Below are 26,188 nucleotides of genomic sequence, written 5' to 3'. Positions count from 1 at the left end.
GTGTTTGTCACTGTAACGAAGAAGTGCCTTGCTCCTAAATGTCGCATTGTACTGCAACAAATTATTGATGTCCCGGACCCAATTATCCTCTTTTCCAGGCCAAACGCCTTCTTCGCCTGGTTGTTCGTCTCCATAATCGGATATAGAGGAGCGGTTAATGCAAGGCACTGGCTATAGTGAAGCCTGTATAGTAACTGACTCCCCTGGATTAAGAATATGCGATACACGCCCGTCCATCGAAACACCAGCCGCAGCACGGGAACGATCACCGATCTAATAGTGTCAATCAAACATTTGAGTAATAGCTCCCACGTGTTGTCATGATACACCGAGCGCATGACTCACACGCAGCGTTAAAGATGAGGATGAGGGGAAGACGAGAGGTCTAAAAGATAAAGGCACGAGCACTACAGCACTCAAGGAAGGATGTACGATAGGCCCTCCAGCTGAGAGAAATCATGCAGTTGATCCCGTAGGAGTTGACACGATCACCCCATCAGACTGCGGAAATCAATTACGCACCGTGCTTGCCAGGAGATGTTGCCCGTCTACACAGATATCGATGGTATTAAGGTGTGGACTTGACCCACGGTGTAGCGCAATCTCATTCGTGACCTGCCATTCTATGATTGTGTCAGCATCGTGGGTACATACTTGCACTGTTTTATCCCGACCATCGTCACCGAAGCCTATTTTTTGCGATCCTTGTCATAGAACATGCACGACAAACGCATGCGATTGAGAATGGTTGCCTTGCCCTGAAACACTGCTTCGAGCCCTTTCACAAAGTCATCGATATCTATCGCATGTCCTGGCATTGGCGTGTGCACATACGGAATGGAAGGAGAACGCCAAGGGTGCCCATTGAAAAACTTAGCACAGGAGGGACCGCTCCAAGACTGCAGAGTGACGTAGCCTGGAGAATGGTACCGTCATCTCCAAGAGTTACAACAAGATCAATTTTCTCGGCATGAGGCCCTGTGATGAATTTATTCAAACAGGTTGTTTCGGCGTGTACAATCTACTCACCGGGACGCCGCACTTGTGTGGCGAATGGATTGTCTGGGCGGTCTCCAGAGAACATTTCAAACCCGGATATGTCCTCGCTACATAAGTGCTATGGTTGACACGGCACTGGTAGTAGGCGTTGACGCGGCATAGAGTGTGGTTGTTGATATCAGTACAGAGACTGCGAAGATGTTTGGGAGAACTTGTCGTGGTGTGAGTGGTGCTTGACCCAGCATAAACGAGGCTTTTGATATGTCATGGTTGGGGCTTGACGTGTTGGTGCAGAGTATGGAGAGTGGATCGAACTTGACATGGTGAGGTAGAGGCTTGACGCGGTGAGACAACACTTGATACTGCGTCTGAAAACCAACATACATGACCGAATTAGAGGTAATACAACAGTACAGGACTGATGCGCAAGATGCATACTAGGTAGTGTGGACGCAAAGGACAAGCACTGTAAATTTGGTGAGAAGTGAATACAGCACTATAGAGCCTGTACGCAGGCAGGCACTCATATTTTGATCATTAACGAGGATTTAAAGTGTTTGGAATAACATATGAAGTTGTTTGAACATAATCCGTACCCTAGAATTTGTTACAGTGCCGCGTCATGGCAGGCGCGTCACGATCGCGGCAGGACCACGTCAATTTCACCTGGCCCGAAGTCAAAAGTAGCGACGGTCGATTTCGTCTTTAAGTGTGGAGACAGCGTCGAAAAGGAAAAGAAAAGCTCGTTGCGCAATGCGCATGGCTGGCCATAGCAGTTAACACAGTGACTGCCAGTAACATCAACAAAAGAGCCCGAAGCATATAAGGCCTTGTGAAGCTTACATGAGTACACAAGTCTGTTAACCAGCTTACAAGGTGCATATAAGGTGCATATAAGGCATTAAATTTTGATACAAGCCCTGATATCCAACATATATACTTCGGGCAGCATATATTGACATACATGTTTCAGGCTCTTTTGTTGATGAAGTAAGCTTGACTTTACACAACTGCACTCCGTCCTAATACAGGACAATAAACAAGGATATAAAAAAAACAAAAAAAACCTAACTGCACCGTGCCGTTCAAGTTTACATGCCACACCGTGACCGATGCATCTTTCTTCTTGCCACAACCTTGCGAATTTTTTTCACTTGGTAAAACATTCGTAAATCGACAAAGAACTCTCTTTCGTCGAATCCGAAGACACTGTATGATATTCTGGAACTTTCCTTCTCTGCCGCCACTGCCAGTATGGCAGTATCCTGTGTTGATTAAGTTACGAGCGAACTTCTGGTTTGGTCACAGACTCAAGTGCTTACAGCTTCCCAGCCCGTCGCGACAGGACGGCCTGAATCAAGAATATATATACTACAACTTCGTTCAAGCAAAGAGGCGTACTTCACGGATCAGTCCGAATGGCATACAGTGCAAGTACGCGGCCAGTGCACGAGTACCCAAGTCCTTCAAGTACAATTTAGTGGAATGACTGTCTTCCTCTATGGTCTGGACTCTGGCTACTACTAGGCAAGACTGGTCCGAACTGGGAGTGGTTCCTTGGCGTTGAAACACTATTCGCGACTGTGTGCCTGCCGCGGCGTGTCAAGTACTACTGCACAGTGCACTACGCTATAGCCAACTGGGTGGCTGACTAAGCTAATACCGTGCTACCCGGGTACTAGCGTGAAACATTGAAATCGACACTCTAGACTTAGACTCGAGTCATCGCTATCATGTACCGGGATTGTACTCTGATCAATATGAGGTGTTTCCAGTGATCCAATTTGAAGGTGCATTAGGCTATCTACGAGGTTACGCTCTCGACGACAGATATGTCACCCTTGGCCCAAGTCAGCCCCGCCTTGCTTGGCTGAAGCATCGAAGTATGGTCACGGTGGTTATCGACCCATCTTTCTAGTAAAATCTTTTTTCAGGTCCGAAGAGGAGCGCCTTCTCAGAGGCTTCTGGCGCTCGCATAGTGTCAACTCTGGAAGATCTGTATAGCTGGCGGTAGATCTTATCAGGTCCTCCACGATTTATACGTCGATGACTCGTGCAGGATAAGCAATTCCGAACATCTAGAAAAACGTTCATCAAATCGTGGCGAGTCGATTGGATGCAAATTTGCTCACTTTTTGAGACCGACTTAGCAACACACATCGATGATAGACCAAGCAGGCAGTTTCATATCATATCATTCCTACAGCTACAAGAGTTTGCGATCCGAATGGTTTTTGCCGTTGGTGAGAACTGTGGCTCCTTGAATGTGCGCATCACCGGTGTATGTGCCTCCGTAAGTTACTACATCACTGTCTGGTGTCACTTGACTTTTCAAACTAGATGAATTCGAGACAGAGCATATGTGAGATCCCCCAACAAATCTATAATCGCCACTTCCCCTCCTGCATCGACTCCTGCGGAGGTAGAAGTAAATTCGCTTCCTCAATCATGTTGTTCAGTCTCAAACGTGCTCAACCTGTCAGCCGGGTTAAAATACAACGTGCAGCATATTCAGGACGTTTTGAAACGAAGCGGTACTTGTTCACGGGGAAAAGGTCCACTCGATACTTGAGGAAATTGGGATTGAAGATGACGAGACAATGTTCGCCATCCTGATCATGGACGATGAATGGTTGAACGGTATGCTACAAGAGGCCAAGTGCCCCAACCTCGTGGAGAAGTATTCCGTCATTCAAGCGCAAAATAGCGAGGTAGAACGTTCACGATCGATGTTTCCTATTCGATCATTCAATGAGATCGTTCACAGGTGATTGTTTTATTTGTTACCGCTACATGTTGCGACTTATGCATTATCACACAGCCTTTGGGCATGTTGAGCTTCTTCAGTTCATCCGTACTGGTATGATAATCTATCTCCGAGATGCTAACAGCAGGAGTCACCGCATGACTGACGACTACTTCGGATCTCAAAACTGAACCACTTCTTTTCTTTGGAGGCTACATAAGAGATGCTCAGGCACGCTGGTCACGAAACGATGGATATACGGCAATACTTCTGAGCTTCCATACGATCATCCATAATGAATTTACGTACAAGTTCAACATTTGACGTACGCAACGTTGAACGTTCGAACCCCTAAGATCCTGAGTGAACGAAAATAAATTTTAAATCTCGATGTTGCAAGATCCTTCGGCTTCTTGGAACTCCATTACTTTTCACCTGACCGGACGTATTCTTATAAATTATTCAACACCCACCTATAGAACAGAATTCCGGAGAATCGAACTGCTCTCGGTAAGTTGAAGCCACTGCGACCAGTCTGACGTACATAGGAGTGGGGAATTTTGGCCTGCATATGAATTATTTATGTAAGTACTCCGCCGAATTCAATCACCCCCCTTCATGTCAACGAATGGGGAAATATGATATTGGGGAGACGAGGCGAATATCCAAGTGTTTCTGAATCTGACTATAGCATGTAACACGATAGCGTCCGACTTCGGGATCAAATTGGTTCATTGAGGTATGCGAGATCTAATTGCAAGTAGTTCAAGCTTCGAGGCCATTTTCGAACCATAATACTATTTAATTAGTAAAACACCTTTGACATACGGCTGCGCACGCTTCGCACCTCCTTTTTTCATAGCGGAAATGAGCGTTCGTATTTCCTCCCAGTCTGGCCATCGTTGTAGTAAAGGCGCAACTTGATCGTCTTTTCTTTTCTCTAATTGTCCCCGATGACTCACGACTCCATTCGGCGTTGCATGGACTGAACTCGTGCTTGTATACTTTCGTTATTTACGAGAGCGAGAACGTCCGGGGAATGGCCACTCCGGGGCCTAGGGGCAGAAGTGCCAGCGATTTCTGCCAGGCACAATTGTTCGCCCCAGCCTGAATCCCCAGTCAGCGCAAATCGAAGAACAGAAGGAGCAAAGTCAAGGTTCAGTCAATAAATTCAGACACGAGTCTCGTCGGGGCGGAGAGTTATCCCCAATATCATATTTTCTTGTTCAAGGGGTGCTCAGTAGTTCGGTAGCATAGTCAGATTATTTACATGCAGACAGTGGCTTCGACTCACCGCTAGCATTTTTTTTTTTGAAATTCTGCTTGGCAGGCGAATGTTGAATAAAGGAAGCTCAGCAAATTGCCGTATCTTCACCATTATTTCGTGTACCGAAAGAGTGGCCAGCTCGCCCGGGTCTCTCTTAGCGTTCAAACCTAACCTTCCAAGGCAATCGTCAGTTATGCGGTGATTCCTGCTGTTACATCTCGGAGATGGAATGACATACCGGCACGCATGAATGGAAGCAAGCCAACATGCCCTCATGATCATGAGGCCACAGCACTCGTCATCACACCTGGCCCACGTTGGACCAACAGCTGGGGGACTCGCCCTGACTGTCCAGGGTCAGGGCTAACGGCAACGAGTGCTCGTCGTATAAAGAGCCTGCAATGTACACTGTTTTCTCCAGATCCCGTCCTCTTCACAATCAGGTTAGATATCAGCCTTGCATATCATCGTGACATCGTTGTCTGACATGACCCCACAGAAACAACATGTCTTACACAATCGTAGTCAGAGTCATCGACGCCACCAACAACAACTCCAATTTCACGCTCGCCGAGAAAACCGTCTGGCACTACGCCAATGGCGGGAGGTGGTCCGACACAGACTCGATCCAGACACTCACCATGGGTGGCAGTGGTACGTCTGGTGGACTCCGCCTCAAAAGCTCTACCGGGGAGGAGTTGTTCGTGGTGCTAGGCATCCACAACTACAAGAGGTGGTGCGACATCAGCACTGACCTCACACCTGAAGACACGGGAATGAAGATCCACCCCGAGTACTACACGGACGGCACCGCTCAGAACAAGTTGCTGTGGGAGCAACTGTCTGAGATCCAGAAGACCAGCGCAAAGGGAACCAAGGTGAATGTGAAGTACGTCCAGGAGGCGGCCGACGGAAAGTCCTTCGTCGTTCACATCACCATTGCTTGAATATCTTGAAGTTGTGCGCACCGCTCTCGTACCAAAGCAGATGTTGAAAGATGGCGAATGACTCAGATTGGCGGAACGAATGTACTATTAGTATCTTGATGAATGTTTTGTTTGCGGAATACAGTGAATTTGCATGATGAATGACGTACCGTCTGCTGCAATGCGTTGGTACAATGTACGTTGTCGACCAGATCTACACGTGCTCAGTTTTCTAACATGACCTTGCGAAGGAAAGTGAGTTGATATATGCTTACTACAGCCGAAGCGAAGTATGTTCCGTTAACAGGACAATCCATTGGATTAACAAACCACATCACGATGCATCAGTACTACTTGCAACGCAATAGCAACTCACCATAGGCTACACCAATAGCAAGATGCCACTAGACCTTGCAAACGTTGGACCCTCCAACTCTGCCATACTCGTCGTCGACGTACAGAATGACTTCGTCAGCGGCAGTCTCGCCGTCCGCGATACACAGCAGGTCATCAGTCCCATCAACGCACTCCTGAAGCTCCCATTCGCCATTAAAATTGCCACCCAAGACTATCACCCGGCCGACCACATATCCTTTGCGCGCAATCATGAGGGCAAGAAGGAATTTGACAATATCGTCATCTTCCCTCCCGCAGAGTTGGTAATAGGGAGGATGCTTGAGGAAGGTCACTTGAAGGGCTAGAACAGGTGCTGTGGCCTGTTCATTGCGTTCAGGACACTTTTGGGGTAGCATTTGTGGACGGCCTGGAGCACGAGGACCTGGAGGTCGTCCGTAAAGGCTGCGATGTCGGGATCGAGTGCTATTCTGCATTCGAAGACCCGTGGGGACTCACGAACACTGGACTCAAGGGCAAGCCGAGGAACAGAGAGATATCAAATGTTTTCGTGGTCGGCATAGTGGGAGATTATTGCGTCAAGTCTACTGCACTTGATGCAAAGAAATACGGGTTCAGGAGTGCTCTACCCGTAGTACCGTACCTCGTTAAAAGAAGCCTCCCCGAGCGTCCTCCGAGTCAGGCCGGTCATCATTCACGTAAACAAATTAACAACCATGAAAAGAATTCTCACCCGCAGTGAGTTGCAATTGGATTAGACGTAGTAGTATATATACTTTCCCGCAGTTCCGATTCCTGCCATGGCCTGATCAAGGGCCCGCTTTCTTTCCAACCCACCTTATCCTATTCAATCTAGGGTGCGGACGATAAGTCAGCATGTTAATAATCAAGTGCTTATGGAAAGTCAGACAACCGTGCTCACATTTGTAAGCATTTTTAGTCACGTGCATCACAGAGACACCGAACACCTTAGTAGGGCATAATTAAAGTATATAGCAACGGAGAATTCAAAGTACAAAACAAGAAACGAGATGTCCATATATTGTGCGCGACATTTCCCAATCACATCTGTCTCTACATATTCATTCACTGGCTAGCCTCTGGTTCCTCTGCCGATCCTGCTGGTAACCGTTCGAGTCCAAAGCCACTCCATGTACAATAATCGTTACAAACATGCTTTGTCTGGAACGTGCTGACTTTGACCTCTATATTGCCATCACCAAATATGTCCTTGCCTTGGCTGACTGAACTAGAGTTCTTCAGTAAGTGTGTGCTTGTCTGAAATGGAGATCACATACGGGTGCGTCAGGACTTGAGGGTCTGTCAGAATCTCAGCATCACCTTGAATATAATATTTCAAAGCTAAAATCAATGTACAATATGAAAACGTACGCACCCTGATAGTCCGATATGAAAGCCAAACCACCAGTCTTGACGTACTGGATGTGCTGTGTACAAGCCAAAAAAGTGGCTATGTCATAGCCAAACTCATCCACATCAAGCAACGGATTACAATCCATATTGTGAATATATTTGATGAAGTTCCTACCATCATCATCACCAATTAGTTCCTCGAGCAGAAATCCGGCCCGAGGGGAACATCCTTTGGACTTCTGGTTAGGATCAGACGGCGCCTGACTGTATGACAGTGTGAGGCCTGCTTTAACAAAGTGCAGCCGAGGGATTGTGAAGGGTGGAGGGTCGGTTGAGCGGGCAATGCAGTGATCAATGTAGTCATACGCGAACTCTAGAAGTGGTCCCGCCCAGTATAACACGTTTGCTTCTCGAAAGAGCTTCGGAAGTTCATCAGCCGCTGCATACTGCCTGATAACATACTTTCCAGGGGCCTTGCTGCTTCCTGGAGGGAAGATCTTGTGAAAAGGTCGCTTGACTGCGACTTTCTCGCGGGGGCATGAGCCAAGTCCCGAATCTGGAGCCGCAAAGAGTGTCAGCCAACCAGGATGCGCTGTCTTGAATCCACCAGCACCCAGCATGTTGTCTGAGGATATATCGATGGTAAGTTGGCCATTATAGCATGCATCAGGGTCCAAGCAAAATGTGTGGTACTGCGGCTCATCCAAAATCTCAGACAAGGGGCGCTTTGGGATAGGAAAGAAATGTATATTTTCGTTCTGTAAATTAAGAACTAGAACACACATTAGTTTAGATATGATAGATGATGTTTTCTCCTACCTCGGTGGACATCTAAGTCTGTGGTACCCCCAGACTGTAAAACATCCCTCAAATGATTGCGATCAGGGGAGCAAAAGTTTGGCGCAGGTTTCTTGTGAGGAGGTGATGAAGGAAGACTGCTACTCGGAGTCTCAGATTGAAATGGTCTCTTTGAAGACACTTCAGATGATGGAGCAATTGTGCTGTGAAACAGTGGTAAGGTGACGATTGACGAGGCAGTTGGTATGATGGTTGATGGAGGACCACGATGACAATTGAGATCTTCCTAAGTATGAGAGCGATTACATGTAAACATGAGATATTATATTAGACGGCAAAGTACGCACCTCTTTGATCTTATCAAGCCATGATTCATAGTCGTTCCACTGAGCCATGGGTACAATGACGAACACCGTAAACTGCCTTGTCTTGAATACCATAGCACGTGAACCTTTGCAAGTAGGATGCTGGCATTGCGAGTAAAAGTACGGCACATTTGCAGGGTGTCTTGCCAAATCAACCCAGGCGCCATCACGAACAACAAATTTGTCTTGCCGCCACAGAAATCTTGGTGCGAAAGCCTCAATCTTCGGTCCGATAGTATCAAGTGCAAGCGCAACAAGGCCAGGTGCATCGATTTGGGCATCAATATCCTTCTTGCCCTCGCAGATGTTCTGAAAAGATATAAGTCAAAGTTATGCTCCTACTTAAATATGACGTACCCCAAACCCAACTCCACAACTGCCCTTCCTCTTGTTGCCACCCTCTCAAACTGCCAAAATCTCTAAGCTGATGGTCTCTGCGGGAGGAATAGAGTACGTTTGCTTAGCCCAGTAATCTCGTTGCGCATCATACTGTGCATGATTCACAGAGTAGCCAGGGAGCGGAGCAGCGCAGCTGGCAGAGTGAGATTGCTGAGGACGGGAATTCTGACGCCAGCTGGATGGGATAACTACCTCGGGCCCTGTCCTCAGTGCAAGTGAATTGCGTCCATAGGATGTTGCAACCACAGGAGGCACCTGTATGGACGCTGAGGCATTTCAACCGCTCAGCTAGAAGAGGGAAAGGTAGAACAAATACTGACAAGATCGCTGTGCAGCATTGACGGACTGCTGAATATTCTGTGAGTCAGGAGAATGTCTGCGTGCAGGTCTTACTCTGGTGGCAGCCTTGCACTGGTAGCGCTGGTAACATGCCCCACAAACAAAGTGTCCGGGTTGCCCATGGACTAACATGGCAATATAGAAGCAAGGTTGTCCCTTACAGATTTTGGCGGCACATGAGGGGTGTTGGCATAGACGGTCTTCTTGTGCAATAGCGTCTTCAGTGAATTGTGTAAATACCTCGAGAGACGCTGTAGAGACTGACATCTCTGTGGCCTCGTAGAGAGCTAATTCTACAATGCCCTAAAACACCTTCCAAACACAGCTCGACCCATATCCCATCCTGCGCACTTGGCGCTTCGTCAGCCGCTCACGTGCACAGGCACTTCGGTCGCGCATCGGCGCACGTATCCTCGGTTCCGTTGCTCGTCCTCTGTCCATCCATTCCATGTCCGTTCGGTTCGTCGGTGCGTATTCCTATTTTATTCTCATGTATTCTGACATATCTCCGGCGCTTGCGCACATATTCTGTATGTTTCGTCATGGACCCTTATTACTTATCATCACGTACTCACTTCGCTTTCCGGCTCGCTTTAGTGCTTGACAGCGCTTAACGCTACTTAGAATATATATATACCTTGCCTCTATGTAGAATGATTATCTTCTTCTTCCCGCACAAAATGTTGGACTCTAAGTCTAAAATCTCCATCGAATCTGCCGACCGACACTAAGCGCCAAAGCCGACACGAGCGCCAGTTCGCATACTCTTTATACAAACGTCGTCTTACCTGTCTCCTGACTCACTTAAGAGTCGCTGCACTCCACCACCCGCACGCACGCTTCGCTCACACTCAGCGCACCTCACTGTACTTATCGCTCAGTAGCGCTTCATAGCGCTTTCGCTCTTCGCGCTTCGCTCATCGTCGCGCGCCTCACCAGGCTTATCCGACAGCCCGGTTCAGTGTTTCCCTCCACTATTATATATAGAGGAACCTTCTCAGTAGCAATCCCCTTGGGCCGACATTAGATTCACGCACAGAGGACCATCTGAGTATATTCATACTACCCACTTCTTAGCATTCTACATTCCTCACCTACAACACCATGGAGAATGGGGAGAAGATACTGATGTTTAACAAATACCAGACAGCTTAAATACTTGGGAACAGAGACGCTAAGCCTTGTGTCAGAGAAATGGGCGATACTCATCCGGTAGCTACAACTCACTGTAAGTCCTTGAGTCGCATGATAGCCTTGTCCAAGTCTTGGACATTGCCTTTAGTGATGTGCCGGTCCAGCTTGAACTGGTGTACAGTCAGTTGCAGCATACATACTGCAATTGCTAGACTCACGCTGCAAGACCAGACACCATAAGACCAGGGTCGAACACCAGATTTCCTAGTCTCGCCATGCCTTGCATTCTGAAGTTGGCGAAAGTTGGCTTCAGATGGTCTTGGAATTGAAAAAGTCTGAGTAGCTGTTGCAGTCATCATGTCTGTCGAAAGAGATCACAGGTTTGAAAGAGAGAAATATAATGAGTACTCACTGGATTTGACTTGAGGATGCAACGTGAACGTCGTGTTGATCATTCATTCCCTTTAGGGACATTTGACATTTAGATCACACGTGTTGATCAGAACCGGGCAAGGATGGAAAGAATGGCAATGGCTTACATCCTGTACTCATTGAATGCTTCCCTTGGCACGCAGATAAAGGGGAGCGTGTCTGAGGTATGGGTCCTGGAATGGAAATATTGGAGGGTGCGAGAAGGCATTGACGAACTGGAGTTGAACTTCGGATATCCTAGGAACAAGTTCAGTAAGTCCCTGTCCAGAACGCTCACCATCATTGAGTCCCTGAGACTCCCGATAGTTAGCTTCACCGCTCTCATCTTTTTGATATACCAGTTGGTATGGGTGGCTGCTGATTTGCAGAGTTGCGGAGCTGCAGAAGTGACTGCAGCAGCCCTCGTGTGGATGCTGTACGGCATTTGAAGTAAGTACGACATGATGTACGACATGCTGAGTATACCGGGCTGGAACAGTATTTAACTGCGCTCTGCAGCCCATGAAGCTGTCAACTATTCAATGCCTAATCAGCATAAACCCACCCATATGTACCTACTATCTACATTGGCATGCGTCCAATTCTGACAACAGTTTTCTAGCGCCGCTAGATGAGATCGTGCCTCACATTATCCGTCTGTGGAAGACACGCCAGACTGACCGGAACATTGTCTGCATCCTGCGGCAAAAGCATATCGACACAGAGCGCTATGGTATTGGGTGTGTAGACTTGTGTTAGGAAGCAGTAGTTGTTACCATCTAACTGATCTCTTTAGACTCACCAAGTTTAGAGAAATTCGGGAGGGCATGGGCCTCCGACAGACATGCCAGCAAGGTCATACCATAGAGTCTATCCGTGACACTGTCTTACTAGGATGTGATTGGCAATAAAATCACCAGTTCTCACTATCCTCCACGGTCAACAGTTCAGACAAATACCAACGGTTGATAATGTGGTCGTTCGTGGGAGGAGGCATAAATAGCAGTGTCAATCTAAGCAAACTTCTAATGACTTTAGGTGGGTTGAGATAGTGACTGTTAACTGGCTTGATGCAGTGCTTAGGATGCTAAAGATAAAGATCGTAAATGATGTAGCCGAATCGATAACTGGCTTGATGCAGTACTACGATGCTACTAAAAGAGGATTGCAAAGGTGTGCAATATGAAGATGAAGATATGAATCACACAGTACACAATGAATCAGAGTAATATCTTGTAAACACTCCCTATTCTCAAAAATTAGAGGAGATCAAACTAAGCCTCTAACACAATCAAATCAACCGAAATATGTGGCTTTGAAACTAACTTCTCTGCTGCTCAGGCACTCACGATGAGTATGATGCAGAATCAGAACAGAGTACACCCTCTTGATGTAGTCTTAAAGCAGCCAAGCTCTTAATATTGTTGAATAAAGTGCTAGTCTTATTTGTCATCCTCCTAATCGTTAAAAATACGTAAATTCTCCCCACAGAAAAGGTATCCTGTGTTGTAAAGAGAATGTGACAAAACTACAACTAGATGACTGATAACCATGTACCAGCTAGTGTAATTCAAGGATTGGCTCAAGGTAGGCCTCAGAAGATCAGTATGTTGTGGGAAATGATGACAAAAGAATGGAGGGAATAAACTAATATTCACTCAGATGTTCACACAAATGTAGGGTGAGAAATTCAGGAAGATACTCAAATCCTCCTCCCTCTCTCTAAAAGGGGGATGTCTGTCCTCTCAAAGGAAGCTTATTTCAAAAGGGAGATTGTCATTATTCAGAGGGGAAACTGGGCCCCTTATATACTACTCTAAATGTGGCTGTGTAACTATCTATTTAAGGAAATATGACTCATCCTGACTCATACTGAGTCATATTAAAGATGACTCATAGTGACTCAGACAGAAAATGACTCATAATGACTCATACTGAGTCATAGTTGAAATGTCTTGTTCACTTCTCAAATATTCCCATCTATCAACTTTCTTCCTTCAGTTTCCTGACTAATCCATCTCATCTTACTAATCCATTTCATCTGACTAAGCCATTGATCACACATGAACTGTTGAAATGTTGGAATGCTACCATAAATATATTTCAGAACATACAGAAAAAATGTGAAGAATTGTAAAAAAAACAATCATAAGATTGTGAGAGAATGCTGAATAATGTGTTGTGGTATGTTTGGAACTTATCTTTAGATTGGATAAGTGTTAATTGAATTATCATGTAGTATTATGGGTTTGTTATGTCTGAAAATTACTCAAATCAAATCATAATGTGTTATAGAAAATTCTTAGTAATTTCATAAAGTGTAGTAGAGAACATCAAAGCTAAAAAGTAGCCATGACCATGCACAAAACAAGTTTGGTGTGTGTCAACACTATGATCGATCTCCGTCAGATGTATCCGAAAGCTGGAATCCAAGAGGTGATCAGTCTCCTGTTTCATGAAAGGGATATCAGTGTTCCAAGGTCGTGTACCACTTAACTCCTGCATTTGTTTGAGAACTGATTGATATTTGAAGGAGTGTAGTATCTTTGTATTTTGCTGTCTACGAGCCTGAACTCATCCGTGAACGTAAAGCTAGGTCCCTCAAGAGGAGGCGCTTCTGGGCGGCTGGCGTGAATGATCTATTCGCGGTCGACCAACACGACAAATGGTTGAGATTCGGTCTCGGTCTCCATACTGGGATCGAACTGTTCTCTGGGTGCATCATGTGGATTCATGTGTGGCATTCTAACAGGAATCCCCAGCTCATTTTATCTTACTACCTCGATACAATCGAGGAACTTGGTCGTTCATCCTTTATCTCATGTGAATTCACTGCCATGAGACTAATGTTATACCACTGTAGATATGCCGTTGATCACTCAGAGTGATCCAGGTACTGAAAACTTCGGTATCGCCAATGCTCAAACTCTCCTTCGTTAGCACTATGATCTCGACCTTCAAGGAATGCTGCAGCACCGCTGGATGCATTCCAAAAAAAATGTCATGCCCAAAATTACTTGGTCTCAGTTACGATGTTGATTCACCCCAGGCTTCGAGATGTTACTTGATCATGGTGTCAATGAGGATTGGTATGATATCGGAAACACTCTTCAAAAGTTCGTGTCATCCTCATGATGTGTGTGATAAATCTAATTTCGCGCATCTCAGTATGGTATTTCGCTGGGTTTTTATTCCTTGGCTGCAGCAAGAATTGGATGCGTATCGGGACCGCATCAATAATACAGCCAAGAGACGTGATCGTAACAAGGCAGGTACATTTAACATCAGTGGCATCATCTGACCTTCTATCAGATACTCCCGCATGGTGTCCCAAGCCTCATTTATGACTCCCCCAAAGACTTCAATGCATTAGATTTCAAGGTCATCATAGACCGTGACGGCGTGAATCGTGTCCGTGAACTTTACATCAAACCTTCTCATCCTGTGTTCAACATTGTGCCACCCACACTCGGGAACTTTATTCAGGATTGCTATGGTCGAATGGGGAGCCCTGAGGTCACATGCTCGACTGTTTGGATGGTTTATAGGAACTTACTGTCTGCCCTGCAACTTGCGGATAACGTACCACCCAGTTTATTACCAAATGAGGCTGATGAAGATAGTGCATTGCCTTTACTCGAGGGCTGCTCTGATTTGCCCTTCTGGGAGGAGCCAAACGGCCCTTACTATATGGGCGGTGTGGGCAGTGGATTAGGCTTAGGTATGGAGTATTATTTCTGTTCAATTTGGCTACTCATTGACGTCCGTGAAGACACTTCCCATCACAGTGAGCTGGACGCTCTAGCTGATGCAGATGAACCCAATGTTCCACTGCTGCATGGTCCCATCGAACAATCAGACTTCGATCATACAGGGTTAGTAATTTGGGATTTCTCAGACAACGAAAGCATCGAAGCTGCAGATGAATGGTGAAGCATTTTATACTTTGATTAGATCATGTCACCCACTCTCAAGCTGGACTGGTATTAGTTTGCTTTGTATCTTGGCACTTCATTATCTGGGTTTGAATTAAATATTAGCCTGAACAATATTATGGTGTTAGGAGTCCTTTAGAAGCTTGTGCCATATATGGGATTTCACGTGACCAAAATGCTTACAAATGTGAGCACGGTTGTCTGACATTCCATAAGTGCTTGCATAGGGTTATTAACTAGCATGTTATTAACTATCACGTGACCCAAAAATCGAAAATTTCGCTCCACTCGGTGTCCATGCCTTCTAGGTCAGCATCATCCTCCGCAGAATCGCGGGTACTGTCCTTTCACATAGCGCTTGAACTGGCGTACAAAAGCTTCACGAACATCGGCAGCTGTTTTTCCTTTGAGAGCGGTGAAGGTACAACAATTCAGATGGTGAGTCTGAACAATGTTGGGTCTTGCAGAACCTAGCTGCTATTCGACCCTAAAGGGTTTCTGGACCAGGCTCAAGGCTCAGAGAAGAGGAAATATGATAGAAACTTGCTGAATACTCAGACTCATAGTAGAACTGGTGAAAAGGTAACTTCCTTATGTAAGCTACAAAAGTGCAAACATAACACTAAGGTAAAAACAGTCTCTGCAAGCCCAGCCAGAAATGAATCCCTACAGCGGGGTTGTGTTGGGACTTGAACTCGGCTTCAATCACAATCTTGAGGTACTTGAGAACTTGGACGTAAGTTGGCGATGTGAGGATATTGGGCACAGCTATTGAAGGAATGCAAGGGATCTTGATTTTGAGAGAGAGCGGGTTATGCAGGATTGCACTGCGAACATAACCTGTCTCATGTGCGATAAGAATAAGCATTCATCAAAGGTGAAGAGTGAGTAAACATACGTGGATCTAAGCATAAAGCTGCAAGATAGCAGTCGGCTGGTCCGTCTTCGAGCTGTTCATGAAAGTGATCTGCGAGGAACAGCGGAAGATTAGAATGCGACCCACCAAGACCATGGGGGTCGACAGACTTATTAGCACCATGTTACCACCCCATGGCCGTGTGCCTGTTAATAACACACCTTTTTTAGCAGTGTTATTAACAACCGACTTTTCGTCCGTACCCTAATTCAAATTATTATTCAATCACTGTCTATCCTTCATGATTTTGAAGTCGAATTCTGAGCATGCACCACGTGCATTCAATTTGCTAATTGGTAGTAGTACGACTCTACTCTTGTTGGGCGTCGATCTTCCTCTAGCTAAAAAAAATTCCAAATACTGACAGAATACAACTTCACCCAGGCCAGGGATGGAACTGTTTTTACGAGACCTGTGACATATACATCCCAACTCCATGCCCAAGAAAGCTCAAAAAGAGTGCTCATTTGCTCTTGAGTAGTAGCCAAAGTCTACTAGGGGTTTATAGAGAAAGACCTGAAGGTGTGAGTTGCATGAATTATTGTTTATACTCCCTTTCAGATGGTTTGGATGACCATCTGGACGCTGCAATGACAATCACAGAAGGCGAGCGTTCTACCTCGCTATTTTGTGCTTCTTCCTTCTCATCGCTTGAATGGCGGAATACCTCTTCATGAAGTTGGATGATTGGCTTCTTGTAGTATACTTACAATTCAAAAGTTCATCATCCACTGTCAGGATAGCGAACATCGTCTTGAGTCTCAACATCCTTAATCCCAATTGCATCAAGGATAGAATGGACCTTTTTACCGTGAACAAGTGTCACTTTGACTCAAAACATCTAGAATATGCTGTATTTGAATGTGGCTAACAGGTTGGGTATGCATGAGACTGCAACAACATCATGATGATCAAACAAGCAAACTTACTTCTACTTCCATAGGCACCGATGCAATTAAAGGAGAAGCGACAACTACAGTCTACGGCCGTTTTTATTTTGGTTGAACACATCGAGAGCGCGTCTATATAAATAGCAGGGTGAGTGATTGATTGAATATCAACCTGAATTGCCCTTGCACTAGTATACTTCACTCATTATGCTCTTCCTGAGCTTTTCTCTATTGTTACCTCTAGCACATGCAGCATCCATCATACCACCATGCTACTCCTTCTCGATCACATACGCTGGGCCCTGAAACCAATTTTTTTTTTTGGCATCAGATTTAGTCCGTGGGGTCATTGACCCTATGTTGGACGTGTTTCGTCATGTGCATCTTTTTCTTTATGGGACGAGGCATGTGTATGTGCTGGTGCTGTGTATGATACTGACACGTACTCCCCGCATTGCCTGGTGGGGCAGCGCAAGTAAGTACAAAAGGAATGCTGTGGCGGGAAATGGTTAGTAGATTGCGATGGGTCAGGAAGAGGCTCGCAAGTGGCTTAGTGTGCATATGATGTTGTGGTCCGATTTCTCTGTTCCTTGAGTCTACTGATTTCTGTGTGTGCCGACAGTGTCATGTTGGTGCACGGCTATCCTTTTTGTGGAGAATCGATACAAGCGGGAGGCTTCGCGACACGCTAAACAGGTACAAATATCTCAGTATTCATTTATGAAACTCTATTAACAAAATGTTGTACCTAAACAGGTACAAATCTACTTGTACGTCAGTACTCTACTCAAACGTTACAGTGGGACAACAACTCACATCTCAGTATTCGTTTATGAAACTGAGATGTTATGACTTTGGCTGGCTCTTCTTATACGGTGAGTGTGCCAGCAAGACTTTTGATGAAGACATATATACTTAAGAATGAAAAGATTGCCAACGTTGACATGTCGTCCACATTCTCCGTTTGGAGACACTCACACTCGATGTGGTTCATTCTTCAGCCGTACTCTCCTTCTCCCCTTCGGCTCTGTCTCTCTTGGCCTTACGCTCCTCGGATTCATCGGCTCTCAACACTCCCCCTCGAGCGCTATCCAAACACATCAATGTCCGTAACCTCTGGAGTCTGGGACATGCTAAGGGCTTGGTGAATGCGTCCGCAACATTGTCTTCGCTTGGGCAGTAGATGATCTTGAAGGTGCCGTCCTTCACATGTCCGTGCACGAAGTGGTACCGCAGGTCGATATGTTTGGTATGTGATTGAAACTTGCCCATTGAAACTAACACTATAGCTGCTTGATTATCGCAGAGTATGGGCGTAGGGAGGTCGTGGATGTCGTAGAGCTCGCACATGAGGAGTTGTAGGTAAAGTACCTCTCATGCCACGCTGGTCAAGGCAATATACTCAGCCTCTGCCATAGATAGCGCTATAATGGGCTGCTTGCGCGCACTCCAGGAAACGGGGCCTCCATTGAGCAGTACAATGTACCCGCTCATGGAGTGCCTATGAGGCTGCAATGCCCAATCAGCATCAACAAAGGCCTCGATGCCTCTGTCGCTGAACCCCAGCGTGAGTTCATATTCAGCGGTGCCTTTTAGATACCGCAGGGCGCGTTTGGTAGCCTCCCAATGAGGTCTACCTGGATTCCTCATGAATTGGGATAGGGTCACCACTGCAAAGGCGATATCTGGCCGGGTACTCGTAGCGGCATACATCAATGATCCGATTGCGCATTGATACAGCACATCACACATAGCTTGGAGTTCGGCGTGCATTGCAGGAGATTGTTCCACGGAGAGAACAGTGCCTGGTTCCATGGGTGTGTGGAGGATTTTTGTGTCTTCCAGGTGGAATCGTTCGAGGATCGTGTCGACATACGCTTTCTGTGATAGCGTCAAGGTGCGTGCAACTCGGTCTCTCATCACCTTAAGGCCTAATAGCCAGCTTAGTTCCTTTAGGTCGGTAATTTTGAAGTGCGTGCGCAGCTCGGACTTGAAACGATGGATATGGGAGATATGGTTGGTGGTGATGGCCATGTCATCGACTGACATGGTGATGACGATGTGTTCGTTCGAGGTGCGTTTAAAATAGACTGCTTGATCTACCTTCGATCGACTGAACCCCATTTCGTTGAACGCTCCAGCCAGTTCTTGTGCCCACTCGTATCCGGCCTGTTTGAGTCCAGGTAAGCTCTGTTTCAACTTTAGCACCTTTCCTTCCTGACCATCCTTCAGATATCCCGGGGGCACTCTCATGTAGATTTCCTCCTGCAGACTCGCATATAAATACACACTTTTAACATCCACCTGATGTATCTCCCAGTCACGCTGAGCCGCCATCGTTAGCACGGCACATATAGTGCTCATATTGGCTGTGGGGGCGAAGGTTTCGAAGAAATCAACCCCATACTTCTGGCGCTGTCCATTGGCGACTAGACGCGCTCAAAGCTTCAGTTTCTCGCCGTCCGAGCCGTGTTTTGTGGCCAGGACGTAATGACATGGGATTATATTTATGCCTCAAGGTGTGTCTACAATATCCCATGTGCCTAGCTTCTCGAGTTGACTGATTTCGTAATCTATGGCTTCTTGCCATTCCACAGCGTCCGGGCCTTTCAAGGCTTGTTGGAGGGTTGGCTCTGGTTGTACCACTGCCAATGCCAGGTGAATGTGCACCTCTTCATCTAAGAGGTCGAGTTCTGATGCTTCTAACAGGTTTTCCATGGCGATGGCAGCCTTCTGGCCTTTGTTTAGTGCCGTGTAATATCCTGGAGGTGGTCTGGCCCTCGTTTCCCTCGTAGGAGGAGTAGATGGCTGAGGTTGCTGGCCGGTAGATGGCTGAGGTTGCTGTTGCGGTTTGGTGGAGATGGGCTGGACGCTATTAGGTGAGTCTTTATTACTATTGCCGCTATTATGTTCGTTGACTGCGGCAGACTCCCCCTCGTCCAGCACACCATCTCTTACCTCCATTGGTGGGAAGGTAACGTTCCTTTCCACCGAGACACGTCGCTTACCTGGCCAGTACACCCGGTAACCTTTGCTTTCGGCATCCACCCCCACAAATACAGCCTCTTCCGCCTTCTGTTACAGGCATCCGTAACACCTACAGGAGCCCCTGCTCTGCCTATGCCTGCCCCCGCTTTGCTAGACTCCCCACACAGCGGTGCGCCGCCCGCGCTTAGAAAGACAGCGGTCTGGACCGCTGTGACCCCGCCCCTGGCGCTATGACCCCGCCCCTGGCCTAGACGGCCTTGTACCTGATCCATGGAGGCTGTACGCCTCATGGTCACCCTAGATTAAGTGCATGTATACAGCATGTCACTTCATGAAGATCCGGAGCGCCCTTGGCGCCTCATGTACTTATGCGCAGTCGCACTTGGCGCTGCATGCTTGATCAGAGGTTAAGCCTCATGTACTTATCTGAACCTCATGTCTTGTTATCATAGATCCTCGATATACTATAGATTACAGACTGAGCTAGAATACCTATATGTAGCACATATAAGTAGACAGATTATTGTACTTAGACTTTACTTTAATCTACTAGGTTCATCCCAGAACTTGTTCAACTAAGCCTCTCAGCTTTCTTGTATAAGACCGCACTTCTAAGTCGCTCCCCGCTTCTTAGCCATATCCGCTAGCCCTGTATCTCAACGAGCGCCGTCTTACCAAGATCACCAGAGGAACCCTTGACGTTCCGTCAAGCCGAGAACCACCCTCAGCTTCAGTAGACTCACTCGAGTCGTCGCTGAGAAGACCTATCCTAGTTCGCACACGCCGACCGACGGTCAGTGTAACACCTTCACCTCCAGCACATGGATGAAAACCTTGGCCCCGAACTCATGGGCCTGGGACAGGTCCGGTTTGGACTTGCGCACCAGCTCATAGGGCGTGCTACCTGGGATGGCTCTCGATGGTAGGTGGTTCTTGAGCCAGGTGGCGTAACTAATGGCCTCAGCCCACAGGTATTTTGGCATATCCTTGCCCAGGAGCATCGCTCTCACGTGCTCGACCAGGGTGTGGTTGAGGCATTCTGCGACGCCGTTCTGCTGAGGTGAGTTGTGGACCGTTAGTTGGCGCCCGATACCTTGCTGATGCAGGTGATTTTCGAACTCTGCGCTCAGGTATTCTCCTCCCTGATCCGAACACACTTTCCGCAACCAGGTTCCCGGCATCTGACGATCAAGCCAGGCCTCGTAGGCCTTGAAAGCGGTGAGTGCTTCGCTCTTTTGTTTCAGGAACTGCAGCTTCATTTGACGACTAAAATCGTCCGTGAAACTAATACAATAGCTGCAGCCTCCCAAGCTCGTCATCTGTGCCGGCCCCCATAGGTCCGTATGGACAAGTTCACCATAGGTAAGTGCTCGTGTCTTCGTCTCCTTGGGGAAGGACTGCCGCGTTGACTTAGCTTTCACACAGGCTTCGCAGAACTCGGCGGCAGGCACCAGGTCAATATCAATGCCCTTGATTAGGCCCTTCTTGACGCAGTCAAGAAGGGCCGCATGCGATATGTGTCCCAGGGAACGATGGAGTTGGTTTATGGTAGGTTTTGTCGTGGCAATGTTGGCTCGATGCTTACACTCAGATGTCACAGAGTAAAGTCCTTGGACTTGGGGAATTTCCGTGATGGTCCTTTGTTTTGGGGTAGCAGATAGTATCTTGCACATTCCCCCTTCGAACAGTATGGCCAAGCTGGCAGACACTATCCTGTTGGTGGATATTAGGGTGAAAGCCATGGAAGGGGCATAGAGAATGTCCTTGAGCATGACAGTTGTCCACTTCAGGCCCAATGGTAAGTCTATCTTAACGTCTCCGCATCCTGTCACATTGACAGTAGAGCCATTTGCAGTGTAGACCTTCTGCAGTGGGATATCGACGAAGGTCATGAATTTGGCCCTATCGGGGCAGAAATGGAATGTCACACCGGAGTCTACAATAGCTCCACGGTGGTCTGGAGGGACGTCCATAGACTTAGCGATGACTGCTAGATCTGACATCGCGAAAGTGTAATTATCTTTTACCTCCAGCTCCTTGGCTGCATTGGCACTGTGTTTCTGGGTGCGTCCTCCTTGTCTTTGCCACTGATTCAGCCCCTGACCCTCCTTGCCTCCTCCTTTTCACCAACAGTCACTCTTCCAGTGTCCCTTGCGATCGCAGTTCGTACAGAGTGCGTTGGGGTTGGACTGTGGGGGTGAGCTCTGAGAGCTCCTGCTCCTCCCCGGGTTTGTTCTCACAGAGAGCGCACTGTTCATTCCCCTTTTGTTGGGACGTCTGTCAGTGAGTAACCAATGTTTGTATTCCTCGGTGATAATTGTGATGAGTTCATAGGGAGATAGAGGTGTTTTGGTGATCTTAGTGGCTGTGTTCATGGATGAGAGAAGTGGCCGGTAGGATTCAGGCAGAGACCCTAGAATTATAGCATGGAAGTCTGCATCAACGACGGTGACCCCCATTCCAGCTAGAGACTCCCACAGGCGCAAAAGCTCAGCAAAATGCGCCTTCACGTCCCCTCCTTCTTCGCACCTCGTCTCAGATCTATCTGGACGAGTTCTGTTTTGCCTTCATGAATTTGACATATTTCTTTCCAGATTTCGGACGCAGATCCTAACTTTTGGACTCGTAACAGGAGCCGATCCGTGATCGTGCAGAAGATCTGTTGTTTTACGAGTGAGTTCTTTTGTTGATACTCGTCAGTCTTCGCATTGAGGTCATCAATCTCCTTTTGCGTAGGTGTTGTACCATCTGGCTTCGTAACAACCCCTGTAGAGCTCTTTACAAAAGGCGTAGGCTCTATAGCTCGACCATTGGTATATCTCGTGAGTCCTCGTGTGCCTATTGCTGTTAACGTCTGTTCCTTGTAGGTTATCCAGTTCGAGCCGTCTTCGGCAAGCTTCAGGATGTTAAAACGGCTTGAGTTGGCACTGGGAGCAGACAAGTCCATGGTCGAGGCAGGGGTCATAACCTGTGGAGAATCAATACGAGCGGGAGGCTTCGCAACACACTAAACAGGTATGAATATCTCAGTATTTGTTTATGAAACTCTATTAACAAAATGTTGTACCTAAACAGGTATGAATCTACTTGTACGTCAGTACTCTACTCAAACGTTACAGTGGGACAACAACTCACATCTCAGTATTCATTTATGAAACTGAGATGTTACGACTTTGGCTCATCAGCAAAACACTAAATTTAGCACAGTTACCATGGTGGCTTACAGCATATTACAGCAGGTGCAGACTTCTGTAGCAATGTGTAGCGATCAACGACAGTATATATAAAATTTCTACAGCACGACATAGCACCACACATCACACTACAGCAAGCGACTCGAGAAGTTGGTACCAGCTCTTGGTTGTGACACATGACCTCCGAGTCTAAGTTTAAACTTGAAGGAAGAGCAACTTTTAAAGCCGGCATTCACAAACATTGATTCAAAGTATGTACAATACTAGTAGTAGATGGGACATGGAATCGGAACAGTATAGAGGCTAGTACTAGTATTACTGCTTCACAACTTGAAGCCCAAAGAATCGGACACCACGTCATAATCGAGTGTTTGACTCGGAGTCGCGCTCAGAGATCCTGTGAATAAAAAAGTGTCAGTAGTAGAAGTGGTCGAACGAATTTAACAGAGTACAATTACCTGCCAGTGGTGGTGAGCGAGCTAAATCTACTTCCGGGCTGAGCGTATCACTATCAACATGACTAGTAGATTTGCAACGGCGTTTTCGAGGTTTACTAGTACTAGCAAAGTCCTCCAACAATGTGATTCCACTTTTGCGGACCGAATGGTGTACATAACCAATGTTGATATCAGCATCCTCCAATTTCCTCTCAGCTTCTGTAGCCTCGAACTCGTAGAGTTTCCCAAGTGCGACATTCTGCTTGAGAACGGAGTCTGCAAGCGTCTTCTCCGCCAGGCAAACATCTCACTGTGCTCGGGTCACATTCAAAACAAGCTGGGCCTTGAATTCCTCACTAGCCCGGGTGTCATTGGAGTTAGTAGATTCCTGGGCAACATTATCATTTGGATCTGTATGGGTACCGTTGAACTTACATTATCGCTGTCTTCGCAGTCGGAGTTTGGCTCCGTTGTTATCGGGAATATAGGTGATGGGAGTTTTTTGTCCACGTTCAACCTACTAGTAGCAGAATGCACAACAATTGGCATGGCCAAGTGACGCAATAATGCAGGGGATCGGTTTCGCAGAGCACCAATAGCCCTGGGAGTTCCAACGCACTTCCAGTTAAGGTGCGAGATGCTTTGCATAGTAGTAGTGGGTACTGGGATAGTAGTAGACGTATGTTGAGCCTGAGCCTGATAGATGGACGAGGACGGGGTGTGGTGAATGGTCGATGGGTGTGATTGAATGGATGACGTGCTGTTCACGACTTGTCCATCTGTGCTCAGGTTGGAGACCTTAGGGGGAGGTCCTGCTAGTAGTATTGACTTTGGTGGTACCAGCGCAAGCGTTCCGTGAATTGCTTCAAGTTGTGCTGGATGGGTCTGGGATTCATCATGATGCGAGTGTCTTCAATCGAGTGAAATCCCTCTAAGAGACGAGGCTGTCACAAGTTGGGCACTGGAGGACATTCAAGACTCTTTCAAGTTGTGCTGTTAACAAATTTTCCCGAGTCACACCGACTCACTGGCAGTGGTTAAACGTGATGTGACAAATTAGGCATACTGCTAGTACGCGAATATCACGGTACATTCAGCGAGAAACATCCATAGTACTACGTGTGTGGTATCTAGATGAGTAGTATGTTTTGTGCGGTCCTAGAAGTACAAGAACAAATGCGACATGGATGACAACAACGAGGAGATCAACAAGATAGTGAATTCAAACTTGAAGAGCAGCGCAACAGAACAAGCGAAGATGGAACTAAGTACTAGTACTGATCATGTAAATTGTCAGTGTTCGAGGAAACCAAGTCTAATGACAGACACTCACCTCAACAATCGACACGGCAAGAGCCTACTAACGACCCTTCCCCTTCCCATTCTCCCTCTTCTTTGGTTTCGCCTTAGACTCTTCACACTTTCCCTCAGGCTGGATCTTTGACTTCTTTGCTGAGCGCTCCGGCTGCACATCAAGCGATAACCCAGCAGAGGATGAGACCGTCGCATCGGATGAGGAAGTCGTCAGAATCGATGAGAATGAAGTACTTGTTGGTTGGGTGCTGGAGTTTGAGGATTAAACATCGACGTGCATCATCTTTCACTTGTTGTATTTATGGTTGTGCCAATCCAAGTAGCGGCAGTAAGCTGTGAGGTATATCGCGGAAGAGATAGAGTTGAGAGCTGCCATCCAAACAGGCTCGAAAACAGGATGGGAATCATGCGCGCTCTGAATTGCAGCCTCCTCAAGCGCCATACCCTCCATCAATGATATGATATATGCCTTTAAATTCTCAGTAGCGTCACTCAACATCCATTCAACGTCATCCATCTGCAACGTAGGGTAAAGGGTCTGCAGGGGGCGAGTTGAGATCAGAAAGTAGTACTACTAATAAGATGAATATACACGCACCCCCTCTGCGAATGTAGCAGCGTTCTTGTTGTTAAAATCAAAGCGACCGTCTGTGCCACGCTTATACACGGTGTAGCGGACCTCAGAGATATCGATCCAGATATGAGACTTGAGCTCCACCGGTCCAAACCTCAAGCTTTTCTTGATGCAGGGAGGGATGAACTCCTCATAATCCAATGCAGGAGCCGAGCGAACTTGTTGGGCAGTGATGTTGTCTTCTTTAGGCTGTTGCCATTTGGCTCGCTCTTTGAAGGATATGATGATAGCATAATCGATGTCTTGATGACTGTCGCATGTGATGCTCAGCTTGCGCACCATGCAGTTCATATCCGAGGAAAGCCTGCATTCTCCAACCCATTTGGAAACTGGCTTTGCTACCGCCATCTCATCTGACTCCATATCCTCCGGTGGTTGTGCTGTGATGGTGAGGTGTAGGTCTGGAATGTTCGTGGAGTCCTTGTTTTGGATACGGTGATTGAGGTGCATAGTGATGTCGATCAGTAGTTTGTCGTAAGGGATGGCTTCCATGAACTTGTTGACAGCCTTCGCAAGGTGTGCAGCTGGTTGTTTGTGGACGGGAAGTGGGGGCATGATATGAAGATCTTGAGTATCCACAAAGTAGACGAATCTGTAGTAAGAGATGGGATGTGATCAGTGTATTATTACAACTCAATTACTACTCTGAGGTTCACTTTGCTCTGGCTTTGAAATCTCGCTCTTCCGACGTAAATGCTACCACTGCTGCGTATTCTGCAGGCGTAATATTGGCGATGACCTCAGATCATGGTAAAGATTAATCTACGA

The 26,188-nt window shown here is 46.9% G+C and overlaps 7 protein-coding genes across 7 annotated transcripts; 3 read left to right on the top strand and 4 right to left on the bottom strand.

The window, feature by feature from the left end:
* Positions 1 to 576: 576 nt before the first annotated feature.
* On the bottom strand, positions 577 to 1,084 carry F5147DRAFT_798321 (uncharacterized protein; the record flags this gene model as incomplete). Its single annotated transcript, XM_041443219.1, has 3 exons — positions 577 to 778; positions 835 to 978; positions 1,030 to 1,084. 3 exons carry the CDS (start codon positions 1,082 to 1,084, stop codon positions 690 to 692), a joined length of 288 nt encoding a protein of 95 aa, XP_041293355.1. The 3' UTR covers positions 577 to 689.
* A 4,322-nt stretch (positions 1,085 to 5,406) lies between these two features.
* F5147DRAFT_153485 (lectin) lies at positions 5,407 to 6,120 on the top strand. The gene has a single exon (XM_041428305.1). It carries the CDS (start codon positions 5,519 to 5,521, stop codon positions 5,957 to 5,959), a length of 441 nt encoding a protein of 146 aa, XP_041293354.1. The 5' UTR covers positions 5,407 to 5,518; the 3' UTR covers positions 5,960 to 6,120.
* Positions 6,121 to 6,372: 252 nt separating this feature from the next.
* Positions 6,373 to 6,908, top strand: F5147DRAFT_560432 (Isochorismatase-like protein; the record flags this gene model as incomplete). The annotated part of the gene is made up of 2 exons (XM_041430579.1): positions 6,373 to 6,593; positions 6,623 to 6,908. Coding segments are annotated over 2 exons (507 nt in total), but the record flags the coding sequence as incomplete, so codon positions are not given.
* A 470-nt stretch (positions 6,909 to 7,378) lies between these two features.
* Positions 7,379 to 8,451, bottom strand: F5147DRAFT_576137 (uncharacterized protein; the record flags this gene model as incomplete). The annotated part of the gene is made up of 3 exons (XM_041431302.1): positions 7,379 to 7,532; positions 7,591 to 7,633; positions 7,689 to 8,451. The coding sequence occupies 3 exons, from the start codon at positions 8,449 to 8,451 to the stop codon at positions 7,379 to 7,381; spliced, it is 960 nt and encodes a 319-aa protein (XP_041293352.1).
* Positions 8,452 to 13,464: 5,013 nt separating this feature from the next.
* F5147DRAFT_652369 (uncharacterized protein) lies at positions 13,465 to 15,045 on the top strand (the record flags this gene model as incomplete). Its single annotated transcript, XM_041433618.1, has 7 exons — positions 13,465 to 13,488; positions 13,522 to 13,592; positions 13,646 to 13,935; positions 13,976 to 14,047; positions 14,162 to 14,228; positions 14,281 to 14,384; positions 14,486 to 15,045. 7 exons carry the CDS (start codon positions 13,465 to 13,467, stop codon positions 15,043 to 15,045), a joined length of 1,188 nt encoding a protein of 395 aa, XP_041293351.1.
* A 624-nt stretch (positions 15,046 to 15,669) lies between these two features.
* On the bottom strand, positions 15,670 to 16,749 carry F5147DRAFT_652368 (uncharacterized protein; the record flags this gene model as incomplete). The annotated part of the gene is made up of 5 exons (XM_041433617.1): positions 15,670 to 15,887; positions 15,946 to 16,014; positions 16,125 to 16,167; positions 16,329 to 16,375; positions 16,674 to 16,749. 5 exons carry the CDS (start codon positions 16,747 to 16,749, stop codon positions 15,670 to 15,672), a joined length of 453 nt encoding a protein of 150 aa, XP_041293350.1.
* An 8,323-nt stretch (positions 16,750 to 25,072) lies between these two features.
* Positions 25,073 to 26,159, bottom strand: F5147DRAFT_575993 (uncharacterized protein; the record flags this gene model as incomplete). Its single annotated transcript, XM_041431297.1, has 3 exons — positions 25,073 to 25,324; positions 25,385 to 26,012; positions 26,077 to 26,159. Coding segments are annotated over 3 exons (963 nt in total), but the record flags the coding sequence as incomplete, so codon positions are not given.
* Between the last annotated feature and the right edge of the window lie 29 nt (positions 26,160 to 26,188).

This window comes from Suillus discolor (genome assembly GCF_016758755.1).
Source record: "Suillus discolor strain FC423 chromosome Unknown F5147scaffold_24, whole genome shotgun sequence".
NCBI classification, from domain to species: Eukaryota; Fungi; Basidiomycota; class Agaricomycetes; order Boletales; family Suillaceae; genus Suillus; species Suillus discolor.
This window is presented reverse-complemented; position numbering and strand designations above follow the sequence as displayed.